Genomic DNA, 17,156 nt, shown 5'->3' with positions numbered 1-17,156 from the left:
AAGCTGCATTAAAGAGTCTGGACTTGATTCATAGCATGAAGAGAAGGCAATGAAACAGTTTTATGGAGGGACGTGTCAAGATCAGACCTGCATTTTAGAAGGCTCACCCAGACTGCAGTATAGAGAAAAGAGTGGAGGAAGACAGGTCCAAAAGCAAGAAGCTGGTTAGGAATGAGGCTCTGCAAGAACTGGGATGGGGCAGTAGTGCCTGACCCTGGGTAGCAGCCAAGGGGGTGGAGACAAGTGGGTGGGTTCTAAGGCTACCAGAGAACTAGTAGCAACAGGGTGGTTCTCTGTTGAGAGACTGAGAAAGCGAGAGCAGTAAAAGCACAGCAATTAGGGACTCTATGGCAACTTCTACGCAAATACACACAAAAAATGACAAGGAGATCTAAGCAGGAGGACAGAAAGGCTGGGGAGGACAGGGATTAGGTTTGGACAGTGGCGACTGCAGTGTCTGGCAGAGCTGTCCCTCCTATTCCAGAGGCACTGGACGCAGGGTTCTGTCACTGAAGCCAAGAAATTTTAAGCACCAAAATATCAACAAGAACGAGTCAGCAAAGATGTAGCTGATAATCTCCTGATATATCCTTTTTTTTCTCTAGTCAATGAGTGACCTTCTTCAAATCTTTGTACAAAACATAAGATCTGATTATTTAGGAATTTAGACCTTTAGGAAAAAGAAAAAGAGCTGAAATAAAAAAATGTATTTGGAAATTTACAAATAGATTGAAAACATAGTATATGATAAAGGGGATACTTCCCATCAATAAACTCCAACATTTGGAGAAAATAACGTTAGAGCCCTATGTTACTCCTTAAATTTCAGATGGATCAGTAGTTAAAGGGTTTTTAAAAACCCATAAAAAACCTATTAGAAAACTGGTGAGTTTTTATAATCTTGCAACAGGGAATAATAACAGTTATTACTTTTATAGTATTTACTATATACCAAGCAAGCACTGCTTAAGAGCTATAAAAACAGTAATTCTTTCAGTCCTCACAACTCTTATTATCCCCATTTCACAGGTGAGAAAAGTGAGGTGCAAAGAAGCTAAGCGACTTCCCATTACACCGATGTGGTGAAAACCCTGATGAGAACCCAGGCATCTGGACTCTTAACTACTACACAACACTGCCTCTCTGAAAGACCTTTTATGTGACCTAACACAGAAGCCATAAAATAATTAAAATCTGAACTAAAATTGTAAAGCCTCTTAATGGAAAAATACTATAAACAAAGCCATAAGTCATAAGACAAAAGTGAAGGAAAACAATTACAAAAAATATGAAAGGGCTAACCTTCCTAATATGCAAAGAATGCTTACAAATCAATAAGAAAAAGATAAATTATTTTCTCTGAAGGGTGAAAGGAAATACACAAAATAAGCATGGAACTGTCAATAAATATGATAATATGCACAATGATGCTAAAAAGCTAAGAAATGCAAATTAAAATGAGAAACAATCTTTCAATTGCCTTTGACTCAGCAATTCCACTTCTGAATATTTTCTTACAGAACTAAATGCACAACTGGATGAAAAGGAATATAAAAAGGTAGTCACTGAAGCTGAGTATCACAACAACAATAAAAAGACAATATAAATGCCTAAAAATAGGAAACTGGTTAATTAATGAGTCATCCATCTGATGAAATAATACGCAGTCATTAAAAAGGTCTACCTTCATCACCAAGATGACTAGCAAAATACTGTCAAGATAAAAGCAAAGTATATAGCAGTATGCATAGCATGGTCCTTTTTGTTAAATTATAAAAATATAAATATTTTTCAAAATAAATTGTTCTGTTGCTTTCAAAAAGACTATCTTTTAATAATGAGCCACAGTTGCTGTTACAAATAAAAATGACCATATATAATCATTAGTTTACTAATGAAGTTTAATTTTTACAAATTCTGAATCTCGGAAATATCATAAGAACCTTGTTATAACAGAGTCAAACACAATGGAGGTACCACGGTACCGGAAAAACTGGAACATGTTTTCAAAATTCAAAATAAATTTAGGTTAATACAGTAAAAACTATTTTAGGAACATTTATATTTATGTCAACTGGCCACATCATTTTTAAAATCTAAAATTCAATGAAAATAATTTGGTTTATTACCCGAGAAGAATTCAAGTACCAGTAGAAATTCAGAAAATAAGTAACAGATATTACTAATTGATCAAAAATATTTTGAAGAAACTTTCCCCTTACCCCCTCCCCACCCACCCACTCCCCAAAAAAAGGAAAAAGAAAAAGCAGCAGAAACTGTGAAATGTCTATTACAAAACACAAGTAAGTATCATCTTAGAGCATTCAGATATTAAGAAAGCTTCACAAGCAGCCATCTCATTAGAGCCTTGTGAAGAAGGGATTTTATTTATTTATAAACCAAAAACCTTGAAGTAATTAAATGACTTCATCAATGTTACAGAGCTGGAACTCACTGCCTGACTTCCAAGTCTGGGATTTTCCTAGGAGAAAGGCAAGCATATACAAGACAGTGAGGAGATTAACTATTAAGTATTTTAAAGAAACTGCAGGATATAAACTGACTCAGGCCAATAAATAAAGCAAAATGAGTTTTCCACACAGACAATACACAATAAGCAGTATCCAACTTTATGTTACTTTAAAGTACTCCTTATTTATTCAGTGTTATCAAGACTACATAACTATAACTTCCAGGTAAGTGAGAGGTCTAGCGCTTAAAAGATCAAAATACTTTCTACAACCCTTTTGAATGGAAATGTTCCTAAAATATATTATAAGAAATCTAACTTTAATTTACTAAGTATATAGAAACACTACAGCCTTTTAATAATGAGCCACAGTTGCTGCTGTAAATACAAATGATCATATATAATCTTGATCAAACTCATTTTACAAACCAGGAAATTAATGACCAAGAAGCAATGTTGCTGTGAGTTAATAACTTTATCAGCTTAGGGGCTACATGGGTATGTGGAACTAACTGTCCCAACAACAGGTGGCCCCCGATTGCAATATTTAATGTTCTCTCTCTCTAATAAGCCTATCTTCTTCCTCTCTTGCTGTCAGGTCTCTGCCAACACTACTGCCTTCAGGGAACCTGTCTCTTGCAGTAATCATACTGCTATCCCTTCTAATTGGCTGCTCTTAATTGCTCTATGTTAAAGACACCAAATACACAGGACTGCAAGAATAATGTTTTAAGTAAGTGTCAACAAATTCTAAGTAAATGCCCTTGGAACTCTTCTAAATTTAAAGTCAAAGAACTTCAAAGCACAGATTTTGTTACAGGCCCTTTGGCTGCTCACAGACTTTGCTCCTTAACTTCTTAGAGCTAAACCGTGTTCTAGATAAGAGAGGCTGCTGGGTTTAGTTACCACCAGTAAAATTTAAAAAGTTTTGTCATGTGGATTCTTGGTTCCTGAAATCTCATGTAGTGCTTGCCTAGCAAATCTTTTCTTTAATGCACATGTGAACTTCTGTTTGTCCCAAGCTGAATTATTACCAATAACAAATTAATGAATTTTGGCTGAAATAAGGTTATTGAACAAGAATCCAAAAAGAGGTATCTTCAGTTTAAATAAGATTCTGAGACCTTGAAGAGAGGAATAATCATAATAATGCATGATCTTTATGTATATATTTATGTATATATATATATACACACACATTCTAAACTCCATAGTAGCTACAGAAGAGTCAAATACAGATAGCTAATTCTTCTCACCTATAACAGATTATCATGCAGAATAGCTATTTCCTCGGGACCACATTAAGCTCTCCTACCTCACTCAAGGCACTCAGCATGTCCTACAGTACAGATACCTCCCAGTGAATCTATCACAAGTGTACAATTCGGAAGCACCAATAGTCCAAACTTTTGCACCTTAACCCCTTCTCAGCTAGGTCTTAGACTATGCATGGCCAAAGAGGAAGAACAGATGATCCAGTAGCTTGCACATGCCACATCATTATTACCCTCATTCATGTATGTACCGAGTGTCTACTCTGTGCCAGGTATTTTGCTTGGTGCTGGGTCCTTACCCCAGCCTCCAGTCCTGCCCTCTCAGGTCGTAAGGAGAAGGCAGCGATACATTAAATGAGATAACACAAATGCAAAATCATAACGCCAACAGGAGAGACAATGCTACAAAAGCCAGTAGTCAGGGTAGCCCTAGTTTGGGAGATCAGAGAAGGTGTCCTAAAAGGAAGCATCAATAAGCTAAAATCTGAACAATGAGGAGTTAACTTGGGGTCTGAGGGAGAGTTTTCCAGGCACAGAGAGCATGTATGCAAAGATTCCATGGCAGGAGGTAGCTGCTGAGTTTGAGGAAATGAAATAAGACAATTCTGCAGAGAACAAGAGTGAATGTGATCTGAGATGAGCCTGGAGAGGCAGACAGGGACCAGATCAGGATTCTCTGGTCTTTACCCAAATAGAAAACATTTGTAAGTTTACTGATTAAATTTTATTTACTTTTCTGGAGGAATTTGTTATGTTCAGATTTACACTTTGAAATTATCACTCTGGCCACATACTGTGGAGAACAGACTGGAAGGGAGAAAGAAGGATATAGGGGTCAAGTTAGGAGGCTACTACCTTATTTACAATGAAAGATGATGAGAGCCTGGACTAGTGATGTGATATGAGATATGGAGAGAAGTGGACAGAGTTACGATTTGGGAAGTCAACTCAGCAGCACCTGATAATGGACTGAACAGAGCAATTGAGGGAGAGGGTGGTATCAAGGATAACTCCTAGGTTCTGGTTCTGCTGGGTAAGCAGAACACTAGTGGTGCCATTTACTGAGTAGAAAATATGTTAGGAGAAGGCAAGATTTAGGGAAGAAATTCATGAATTTGGTTCTAGATATCCAAGTGTGGGGAACTTTTGAGATATTCATGTTGGAACTGTCACAAAGGAAGTTAGGTTTTTACATCTAGAGTTTAAGAGCAGTCAAACTCTGGAATCATTTGTGAATGGTGATAACTGACGTAAGGGTATGAATGAGATTGGGTGGGATGGAGGAGACAGAATGAGAAGGCCAGGATCAACCTGAAGCCCTTCTAACATTAATGCTCAAAAGGAAGCTGGTGGGCCATTAAGGAAGAATTGCCAGGGATAAGAAGAAAATCAGAGAGCTTAGCCATTAACCAAACCACCAGATGTTTTCAAATACCAGAACTCTGTTTTCTCAATATTTGACAGTTTGAACATAGCTCCAATTATTTTGTAACACTTAGCCATTAAAAAATAAATTAATTCTTTAAGGTTTACATTATATAAAATTAGGCATTATTATCAATGACTGCTTGCTAAATATGAAGTGAAGCACACAAAATCTAAGAAACAGTTCTTGCCTTCAAAACTTGCTTCAAGCAGGAAGATGACGTTAGAGTGAGTATAATCTTTAAATACATAAATTTTAAAAGACTACTTTAGGAAAATTAATTCATCCCAACATTCATGGGGCACCTAATATTCATGAGTGCCAGACACTAGGTAGGTGCTGGGAGATGGTACAAACAATAACATGGAGTTCCTGGTCTATTGAAAACTGCTATGTGGTATTAAGAATGCTGTAAGACCAGTTTGAAGCTTATTTGATAACATATCAATTAAATGATTATTTACACAATAACGAGTGAAACTTACAGCCCAGTATCTACCTTCTCCTCACTCCACAAACCCTCCATTATCTTTGTGCTTACACGTGATCAACTTAGCACACTGTGTACACTGTACCATGGAGCTCCAGGGACTTGCTCTTCTCTTCAACGGACTTACTAAAAATTCTCATGTGACAGAAGCATACTTTCAGAAATATACCTGATGGGTATTAAGAACCTAACAGTCCACCTGACCACTCTCTAACATCTTAATCTACTGAATCAAACTTAGCAGCTTGGTGTTCCCAAGGACTCAATCAGTAACAATATAGAACTCCCCTCCACACCAAACATACCTAAATCAACTATGACATGCCATAGAGTAAATGAAACAAGGATATCTTCTGGATCATCTTATGCCCTAGAGCATATTTTACATTTCACGACATTGTTTTCTTAACTAGTAGAGTTGCTGTTACTAATAATAAAGACTGAATTTTACAATCAGTGAAGGAGATATGCAATTTCTTGATCCCCACATCCCCATTTTAATTTTCTCTTGCAAGAGAAAAAAAAAATCATGCCTGAACTTGCAGATCTGTATATATTCATCTTAAGAGCATAAGCAGCAATAGTTTGAAATTCATCTGTATCTGGAATCCTTTTTCCATTACTGTGACTCAAAACTATAGCATATATTTGCTCTACGATAAGAGAAAGACACTAAAGGGAAAAAGGCAGAACTCTAGTAGACCAAATGTGTAAGTAGATGGTACAACAAACCCACAACTATAAACTACTAACCTAGATCACTTAATTCCTCAGAAAGTTGGGAAGGAACATTTCATTCACCACAGAAATACAGTGTGGAATGGTGTGGATGAAATTCAGTGCACTAACTTTAATCAGGGTGATCCTCTGTATTCCTACCCCTCCTACAGCACTTATCCTTGTGAAACAGGTTCATATGACATCTCTACCAACAGAAACAGGGACTGTGCACTGAAGACCTTTTCCTTTTGTCACCTAGACCACCACCTTGTAGGGGTTCATTTCATTCATTCATGAATGAGATCCAAAAAAAGGAACAAAGGGGTAGTAGGGTCTATCAATATTGGAACACTTTCTCTCTAAGTATTATGATTAAGATGACAGTGATGTTAATTCCAGTGGCTTTATTTCTTGCCACTTATGAGTCAGTTAATATAACAAATCAATAAATCTAATACATTCAAGATTGACTGTTTATCTTTTTGGCCTACATGATACAGTGATCTAAATGCAGTTTACTTTGTTACATGTATGAGCCCAGATTACAGAAAGCTATGCATTACACACATACCAGCAAACAAATGTATTGTGGCACTGGGTAGAGATCCAGGAAGCTATCTGATTCCTGCAGAACAACTTCTTTCTTAAAAATCATCAATTACTTCGAGTATAAATTTGAAAAAGAAAATGGAGGCTGCAGAGTGGTAGAAAGAAATGGATTGTGGAGTCAAACTGACTCAGGTTTGAATCCTGACTCTGTTGTTCTAGTTGTGTGATCATGGGGCTTTCACATTACAGATGAGTTTCCTCCTTCTGAAAACAGAAATAACAGTGCCTCCCTCTTAGAGGGCTGTAGGGATAATTAAATTAGATAATGTATATAACTTGCCTGGCATGCAGAAGGCAAGGGAGCTGACTAAAACGTTTCTAAGCATATCTGTATGCTCAATGAACATACATGCTAAAATTCTCTTATATTTTTACAATATGAAAAGGCCACCTGGCTTAACTTCACTGCTTTGGAATGCATCATTTATTTTAACTCCAGTCCTGATTACTTCTTTCATGTTTTAAATTGTTGAAAAAAAATTTCTTAAATATAGACAACTTGGATTTTATTCCTAATACTGCATATTTCTTCACATTAATCTTCTACCCATTTACATTTTTAAGTAGCTCTGACTTAGGATATAAAAAGAGGCCAGGACTGAGGAAAGCAGCCATGGTATACCTGATATAAGCAAAACATTCCAAGGTTAGAGATACTGCAGCTCTCAAATGGCCCCTGGAGACTATTACTTTCCTATGGCACATTTTTCTATCCCCCTGTTCACCAGGAGCTCCCCCCAATGACTGAGGTATAAAATTCAAACGTTGTGCTTTCTAATTCAGAGCACTTCTGAACGCCTATATTTTTTTTCTCAGGCACTCCATTCCCCATTAACTACCTTGCTGCCCCATCATTTCTTCCTTTGGAATGCCCACAGCCAGTGTCAAGGACTGATCAGCAGACTCTGCCTAAGCAAGCTGTAGCTGGTTCTTCTGCTCTTGTTGAAAGTAAAAGAACACTCCTTTTTTTCCATATTTTGAAATCTTCAAGTGCACAAGTCAGTGACAATTTCTAAAAAATCCAACATATTACGCTTGGGATGGTATAGAAGATGTGAAAGAGTATCAATGAACTAGCCTACTTTCTGCTTTTCGTATCCAACAAAATGGAGTTGTTACAGAGTACTGGAAATCATATATTAAGGAATGTTGATTAACCAGTTACCCTTGCCAAAATCAGATACGAAAAGAAAAGTTGGCAATAATTCCAGCTCTGATATTTCTCTTTCAGAATTATAGTTAATAAAGGTTAATCCTGAAAAATGCATTAATTTTCTTACCTGATTTTAAACGGAACCTAGAGATAATTCATAAGTACAAAACCTAAAAATTCATGTACGACTACCTTGTGTAACTACCTCTGTTTTATAGTATCACCAATTTAATTTGAAAAAAATCTTATTTTTACATAATAACTAAAAATAGAGGAGGTAGCTATACCTCCTCCAGTAAAAGGTCATTAAGAACCATATTTTTAGCTTAACAGCTTCTAAAAGGAAGTGAGAACTGAGGGCTATATGAGAATATAAAAGTAGCCAATGAAATATCTTTAGTTTTAAACAAAAACTAACACTAACAAGTGCAGCATATCTTGTCCTTTCATGGGGCCAGCAAATTGATACTTTGGTTTTTTTAAGTTATAAAAATAAGACAGAGTCATAGCTACTAAACTCACAACAGCCCATTCAATGGAGAGTAACATTGTAATTTTTCTTCAAAGACAATAAACAGGGAAAAAAAGCCCTAATTCTGTAATGTAAGGAAAAATTCCAAACCCTTGGGCGCCACTTACAGGCACAAAGCTTTCACTGATTTCAGTTTTTACTATGAAGATTTAAAATCTTCAATTCATACCTCATAAATGTATTTTCTACACTTTCTATTTCTACATCCAAGATCAGAAACTAAAGAAAATTCTGAAATTAAAATCACAGAATTATTGTTAAAACAGGCCTTTAGACAGAAAGGGTCTTCTCAAATAAAAATATTTCAAAATCTCAATATTAGATTTTTCCTCCTGAAGGTATGAATGTAACTACTATCAAAAGGCATAATGCAAAGTTCAACTGAAATTTCATTAAACTTCTTATAATCAGAGTGTTTATACCAAGATATTCAAATGAATTTCAACCCCATTGGCAAGGAAATTGGAAAAATTACGGGGTTTTCAAAGGATAGGGAATCCACATTTTATTATAAATAAAATTTCAGAGATGACATTTGGGATGAACCAATAGCATCATGGCTAATGAAATTCATTTTTTTTTTTAAAGATTATGCTGACTAGTCTAGTGTAGCACAGACTGCAATTTGTAATCCACCCCTTAAACAAAGAAAGGAAAAAACCTAGGTTATAAAACACAAAAATTAAGCTTGGATTACACAGTCTTTCAATTCTATCTGCCTGCACCTTAGCCCTCCGATTTTGAGTCAAGAAACTACACTAAACAGCTTCTGTGTATTATTTTTACAATGGTTACTTTAATACTGTATTCATAATTCAATGACTAGAATGTTTAGCAATTACTAAAGAATTATCATATCCAAAGACTTAAGTTTCATGAGAAGAAATGAAATTAATTTCTCAAATTAGGGGTTCATAATTTTTATCTAGAATTCATTTGTAGTAACAATTTGCCTTCCAAGAATTATCCCAGCTAAGTTTTAGTCCAATCTGCATGGAAACAGGAAACTAGAGGAATATAACTCTTATAAGATTGAGTTACCTGTACAAGTGCACACAGAAAACTATCACAGTCACAAATCTCCTTTCTTCCAATATAGCCATGGAATAGTCCTGAGTATATTTTTCAATTTAGTTTTGTCTGGGGGGTGGGGATGGTGGTGGAGGCGCTTGCGAGTAATAAACGAAGGACGATTTTAAACAAATAATCAAGTTCACAAAAAAGTGCCAAATCACTTTAGATAACCAACTAAAACCAAGAATTCCTACTGTCAAAATTCATCTCACAAGAAACACAAACCTAAGATACACACTGTCTTTAAAATACTAAGAAGAAGGGTCTGGGACTTCTATCTACAGGGCAACGGATGACTATCACAAAAATATTTCCAGCAACTCGAAATACCCCACCAAGACTTTGTATTCAGCATACACTATTCAGATTTTTTTCAAAAACAGGAATTAAAGACTGCCACACTTAGGTGTACTTCCTTTAACATAAAAATTTCCAGTTGCCAAAAAAGGGTCAGGCCATGAATCGCTTATCTGAATTACATTACATACGTCGTACATCAAATGCACCAAGGGACTTATCAGAGCCGTCGCTCCCGGTACTGTGGCCACTGGAATCCGGCAGTCGGCGGGCGGCCCGCGCAGCTGCACAGAACAGGAAGCACCGCAACCTCGCCGCGGTCCCCGAACCATGCCCGAGAGGAGCTGCGGGGTGCAGTCACCACCGCCTGGAATTGAATGGCTGACACATCCGGTCCCGACTCTTAACCACACTCAGCCAAATGCAAACTTCAAAGGCCAAATTCAAACTCCAAATAGAAGTCACTCAAATCTTTTCGTGCAGTTCCCATTCCCAAGAACGCTCGGAGCCCTTGGGGGACGCAATTAGAAAAAAGTCATAAAAGACTGCAAGTCCTGCGAGTTTTGACAGGCATTACCGACCGGCCACCAGGAGTCCCCTGCGGCCGGTGCTCTGGAGCGCGCCGCCGTCGTCAGGGCCCGACCCCCGGTACCTGCCTCTGTAATCCACCCCCGGAGCCGTTCCTCATCCACCCCGCCCCTTTTCCGCCCGCCGCCCGCCCGAAGGCTCGCGTCTCACCCCCGGGACACCAGTCCCCGGCCGCCGCCACCGCCGCCCGGCAGCTACCTGCCCCCTCGGCCAGCGCCCCAAATCATTCCGAGGGCAGTGCCGGGGACTCACGCCCGGGCTCCTTGGAGAGCCCCGATTTCTGGGGCCCCACAAAGCCAGCCGGGGCCCCCACACCTTATGACCACGAGTCCCCGCAGTGTAGCTCGCACGCCTGTCACATGTCTGCAAACAATAACAAACTCTCCAGCACGTCCCCGCCCCGGGCCCCCGTCCAGTTCCTCAGGCCGGGTCCAGGGCGCCGCCCGACGCCGGAGGGGTCAGGGGGTGTATGTCCCGGGGCGCAAAGACTTCAGGTCCCGGCAACAGGCGTGCACCCTCCCGGCGCCAAGCCCAGGGACGCCGTGCACCGTGTCCGGGATTCATTCATTGCCCTTCGCCCGCCCCCCAAGGGTCCTCCGCTCCCCCGGCCGCGCTGCTCACCCGGCAGGGACCGCTGCAGGAGGCGTTTCGGTGGCGGGCGCCCGCTTCTCCCCGGGCTCGGCCCCCGCGGGGCTCCGGGCGCCGCTGTCCCGTGCAGCCGCCGGCTCCGCAGGATGAGTGCCGCCGCGGCTTGCGGTTCCGTGGGGCGGCGGTACTGCCACAGGCTGGAAGCTGTTCCCGCCCGCCGCGACGTCCGCGGGCTCCGGCGACGGGGACGTGGAGGAGGACGGCGAAGACGCGGCGAGAAAGAGCGGCGGTTCGGGTAGCTGGTCCAGCTCTACACTCCGCACTTTGCGCAGCTGCCGCCGTCGCCAGTCCGCCCGCTCACGGCCCCCGCTGCCCGCCTCCCGCAGGAACCCCGCGGCCGCCAAGGGCCCGCTGTTCGACTTGAGGGCCCCTCCGCCGCCGCCTGCCTCAGGGCTTACCGCCCCGACTCTCGGGAATCCCGACGACGAGGAGCGATTCCCCGCCGCCGCCGCCATTTTCTCTCGCGGGCTACATTCGCTGGGCCCTTAGGAGGGAGGGAGGGGGCGGGGTGAGCGCAGGGGGCGGGCGGACCGGCGGGCACTGCGCCGCCAGCGTAGAGCCGCCTACGCCAACTGCGTGAGCGCAGCCCGCTGGGCGCTCGGTCGGCGGCCTGGGCCCGCCGGCGCGCGGAGTCCGGCCTGTTGGCGAGGCGGCTGGCGGGACGGCAGACCCGCGGGGCGACGGTGCTGCAGCTCGGAGGGAGTGGGCTGAGCGTGGCCCGAGCGAGGTGGGCTTAGCGCTGACTTCAGCGGGGGACCCCCGGATATATGCGCTGAGCCTGCTGCGCCGCCAGGTAGTCCTGGGAAGCACCGGGGAGAGGAGGAGCTTCGGCGGCGGTACCACGTCGCTTCATCTCCGCCGCAATCTCGGGCTTTTGGTCGCGAGCTCTTCCAACAGCGACTTCAGCTTCCGAAATAAATAATTAGTGCGAACATGGGTTTGTGGGGCGTTGAAGAGGACGCAGGGAGAGGGCTTGCACTCTGTCATTCGCACTGCCCTTTGCAGTGAGCGTCGGGGGACCCCCAGCGCAGCTCTCCCCACCCCCCCGCTCCGCACGGGACGTGCAGGTGGCGCCAGGGCTGTCGCCCGCTGCAAAGCGAAAGAAAACCAAGGTGTAGCGGGCGTGCTGCCGCAGACCAAAAAAATAAAGTTGGTTAAAAAAAATTTTTTTCCTCTCTTTTGTCCCCCACCACTTGTGTTGCAAATAACAAAACTCGAAAGTTTCCTGGAATACCTTGTTCACATCCTGAAATCTCTGCTTTGAGACATCCCCAACCCGGCTGGACGTGGAAGGGCAGGTTCCTTACGGATCTTTGTTTCTTTTCCTCGGCTCCGTCTTTGGGAGAGGCAGCCGAGTATAGGACCACGTAGCGCACGTTTGAAAAAGGAACTAACGCTGTGCCAGGAAGTGCTCGATAATGCCATTATCAGCTTGGCCCTGGCGCTCCGCGAATCCGATGCCCCTAGCTGCGCATCCCGCTTACTGGCCGGGTCGGGTGACTGAGATTCCTCCACCCCCACCCGCACCCGCACCCGCACCCACTCCGGTGTTACCCAAAGCGGCGTTTTGAACCATTACAGTCCCCAGGAGAATCCCTGCGCTAAGGTACTTCGCGGAATGGAAAAAAAAAAAAAAAAAATCACCGTTTACATGTTGATGATTTTTCGACCAGCTGGGTAGAGCTTTTTTGTCGTGTTTATTATCTCCTTTGTTTTCCTTAATCTGTTTTGTCTATGATAGGAAATCTCCCAGAAGACAGAAGTAGTGTCACTAGATTTATTTTGTGAAACATTAAACAGACATGGGGTGGGGGAAAGGCGTCTCTTGCAGGAGGAGGAGAGAACTGTTTTGTAAGTCTTCACATATTTAGACAAAAGACTGAACTGTCATGTAATAATTTCTTTGACTTCTTGAGCATAGATACAATGAAAGCCCCCTCTCCGGTATAAATGTGATATCGGAGTCGATTTTATTTTTAAATATTAGCTCAGTGTTTTGAATGCTGCTACACCAGCTGCCGTAAAATTTTTAGGCAGTTATGTCCCACAGTACAAATTTTGAAAGTTTAGATAAATCTGTTAAAATTTCAAGTCTACATTTAGGCTATAATTATATGCTCTTTTAATGGTAGCCAAGTGTGACCAAACAGTAGTTATTTCCCAGGTCTTCCCACCACACCCACCAACTCCTAAATTGAAAAGGATAAACTTTCCACATTTCTTTTTAGATCTAAAAACTTTTAAATTTACACACACATACTCAGGTAAGTGAGAAAAGTAAGTGGACACGTTGAGCCTTTCAAAATTGTCCCAATTTTTGAGTTCAGCCATAGTAGCAAAAGTAAAACTGGATTTGAGTAAAACATTTAACTTCATTTTTGATATGTCCTTGTGACCAAAGGGAGAGGAGTAACACTAGTTACTTTCTCTGACCTCCTCCATCCACTACATACCACCACAAACGCCCCACCTCCCGGAGAAACCTGAGTGATGGTCTTTCCCATAGTTTTTGGTGTTTTGAGTCATTTTTCGCTTAATCTTTTAGGTAAATATTCTGGTTGCCATTGTGTATCCACACACTGACAAACTGATATTTTTTTTTTTTTCTTTTTAAAGACAGAAAAACAATCAAAGAACCTGCTTGACTGAAAAGCCATATGTTAAATACAACGCCTTCTTTTAGTAAAATTTAACTGCATGGAACTGTTACCATAGTTTCTGAGTCTTAAGCATGATTAAGACTGTAACTTCTGGTTTTGGTGCTGTTGGATCTGCTGTATATTACTGCACAGAGACATAGGTCAATTATCAAGCTACTGTACACTCTGAATTGCTTTAATTTGATTTGTTTAATGACATTGAGGAGACTTCAAAGATTGCTTCTGGTGCTGAAAACTCTGGTTACTATTTCCAAGTTCTTTATTTCCATCCTCACTCAAAGATATGAACCTTTCAGTGGTTTCATTTGCGCCATGGCAATTTCTGTAACCTTTATGCAAGTGTTTTACAGATCGCTGCTTCCACTTAGTGCTTCTGGGAATTACCTAAGACACACTTCAGTTCTAAATCACATTGATTAGCACGATCTAGTTTAACATTGGTGTGTTTCCTTGTTGTGCACAAATATCACTGATGTCAGAATGAACAGACTTAATATGCAGTGGCAGAAATGGTTCAGTCTGTACATCATTCATCATATATTTATTAAGCATGTACTATATGCATGAAAAGATTTTCTGCTCTGGGGATATTGTTTGTTGCTTTTCATATTTGCAAAAAATAAATAAAATATTCCCATCTACAGATATTTTTATTAGTGGGTATTAAGCTGATTCTGATAGAATTTCAGATCCACTGTTATGTGTATATCCTAGGACGGTATAAAGAGTAAGAATGTAACCTTGTGAGTAGGGCAAAAGCTGGTGTTCTGTCAGGCTTTATAAATATTAGGAATTACTTGCAGGAGAGTTGGGGCTAGGACTTGGTTTCTCCATGCTCTTTCCAGATACCACACTTTCCAGGTGTTTCTAGATGTTCAGAGTCCTGAAATCTTGTCATCTATAGAAAATTGGTCCCTGTAGGTGACATTGTAGTAGAAAGTTTCCCAACCAACCTCCCCTTAGCTGACTCATTCATTAACACACACCCATCACCCCCTATGTACAACATGCTGAGGGATGCCAGGCCTAGTGAATGCCCATGGCCAGTGGCTGGCGTGCACCTGCCCTCACCAGTTAAGTTATGGGCTCTGCAAGAGCCAGTCATATTTGTTCCCAAATCTGATTAGCCTATTATATCTGTCCTTAAGAAATTTAATAAAATATTAAGACATTGATTATTAAATTAAGCATGAGTAGATGAGTGCAAAAAGAAAGTTGTTCCAACGAAAACTAAGTTGAATGCTTTGAAAGAATGAATGAAAGCAAGTCACTGAAAAAAAAAATCTGTCAAATAAGTTGTGAGCATGACGATTGTAAAAGATTGGGAAAAAGTACTCAACTTGAGAAGAACTTACTTTGCAAGTATCTATCAATTCTCACTTGGCTTCAAAGAAAGTAAAACTGGAAATCGTAGGCATGAGAAAGATACATGGAACTCTCAGCACGCAAAATACCAAGGCCCCACAGCCAAATACTGGCAAAAAAAATCCCTAACCAACCACTAACAAAACCCTATTATTTATATGTTTTAAGCGAAAGTAGAATATTTAAGCTATTTTATGATTCCATTTTCATAACAAACAATTTAAACATTTTGTGTGTGTGTGCATATACTTAAAATCAGAAAACGAATTTCATAGTAAATGATGTAAAGCAGTTGGATTGGTATTTTAAATTAAAAAATAAAACTACAACTCATTAAATTTGATCTATCTTATAGCAAAATTCTGCTTATCTTACAACCTTGCACTGATTGTTTTAAATCTTTGAATGAGCCATGTTGGTTGCTAGTTTTTGATGTAGGTTGAGACATTCTTTGTCTATTTCTGACTTTGGTTGCTTAATCACAACTATCATTTTTGCAAAAATATTCAAAGACCTCATACATTTTCCAAAGGACCTCCTGAAATATTCCAATTTTTTTTTTTTTTTTTTTGGATTGGTATCCTTGTCAATTTTCTTGGCCTTTGTGGTTCACTGTTAACAACTCTGTGAAATCCTCTGTTGACCGGGCTTTGTGTGTGATCTAAGCAGTTCAGTACTGCTTCCATTGGCTTTGAGAACTTCTACATCTTTTGTAACATTTGCATGTTCACTTTACAATTGATTTGAATTGTTTGGGGGCCAAAACTGCTAAATAGATATAGCAATGCTGTCTGATAGGAAAATATTGCAAGTCACAAATGCAAGCCACAGGTAATTTTAAAATTTCTAAAAGCCACATTTAAGAACCCAAAAAGAAAGATGAAATTAATTTTAATAATATAGTTTATTTTACATCATATATCCAAATATTGTCATTTCAAAATGTAATCAGTAAAAAATATTATTGAGATCTTTTACATTATTTTTTTGTGTGTGTACTAAGTCTTTGAAATTTGATATGTATTTTACTTGGAGCACATCTCAATTCGGATCAGCCGCATTTCAAGTGCTCACAGCTGCATATAGATAGTGGCTGGTGTATGGACAGCACAGCACTAGAGTCACAGTACTGTGAAATGCCTCATTAGGCCAGATTAGGGTATAATAAAAAAATCTACATGTACATGTTCAGGAAATAGAGAAGAAACAAAATAGATATAAATTAGGAACAAAGAAGTAAATAAATGTCTTTCTGCTTCCAGTAGCTAACATTTCAAATAAATTTTAGCCACCGTTGACAGAGTTATCTTTCTGAACCACAGTCCTGATTTTGTCCTCTCTCCTCAAACTCTGTAATGGTTCCACATTACATATAGAATACAATTTATTTCATTCATTCAACAAACATTAAGTGCATTAACTCCTATGGGCTGGATGCTATGCAAGGCCCAGGAATGTCAGAGTCCAAAGTAGACGTACTTTCTGCCCTCATGAAGCTTCCAGGTGATCACACCCCTCTTATTTCCACCGTTGATTGTTCAGCTTTCACCATACTTCACCCTTTCCTGAGGCCAGTGCTCCAACCACAAATATCTATTCCCCAGGTCAGGAGCATATCATGTTCTTTTCCTTCCACGCCTTCACCAATGGGGCCCTCTTCTCCTGAAAACCCTTCCTTAAATCCACTTCCCCCCAACCCTTAGCACCACACCATCCCTCAGCCAGGCCCATTCCTAACATTTGTAGGTCTCAGGGCAAGAGCACAGATAGAGGTCCCATAGGACGTTTTTAATTATTTAAAGGTTAAATTTAAGTCAAAATCATATAAAACATATTCTAGGCTCCTAGCA

General features: G+C 40.6%; 1 protein-coding gene across 1 annotated transcript in view; it reads right to left on the bottom strand.

Moving 5' to 3' along the window:
• MAP3K1 (mitogen-activated protein kinase kinase kinase 1) overlaps nt 1-12,649 on the bottom strand; it is an 81,893-nt gene extending 69,244 nt beyond the window's left edge. The window contains 4 exon segments of the mRNA XM_037798958.1: nt 10,237-10,412; nt 10,627-10,703; nt 10,886-10,996; nt 11,255-12,649. Of these exon segments, the coding sequence (XP_037654886.1) occupies nt 10,237-10,412; nt 10,627-10,703; nt 10,886-10,996; nt 11,255-11,736 (846 nt within the window). The 5' untranslated portion in view covers nt 11,737-12,649.
• Between the last annotated feature and the right edge of the window lie 4,507 nt (nt 12,650-17,156).

This window comes from Choloepus didactylus, chromosome 11 (assembly GCF_015220235.1).
Source record: "Choloepus didactylus isolate mChoDid1 chromosome 11, mChoDid1.pri, whole genome shotgun sequence".
Taxonomy (NCBI): domain Eukaryota; kingdom Metazoa; phylum Chordata; class Mammalia; order Pilosa; family Megalonychidae; genus Choloepus; species Choloepus didactylus.
Note: the sequence above shows the minus strand (reverse complement) of the source record. Positions and strands in the feature narration are given on the sequence as shown.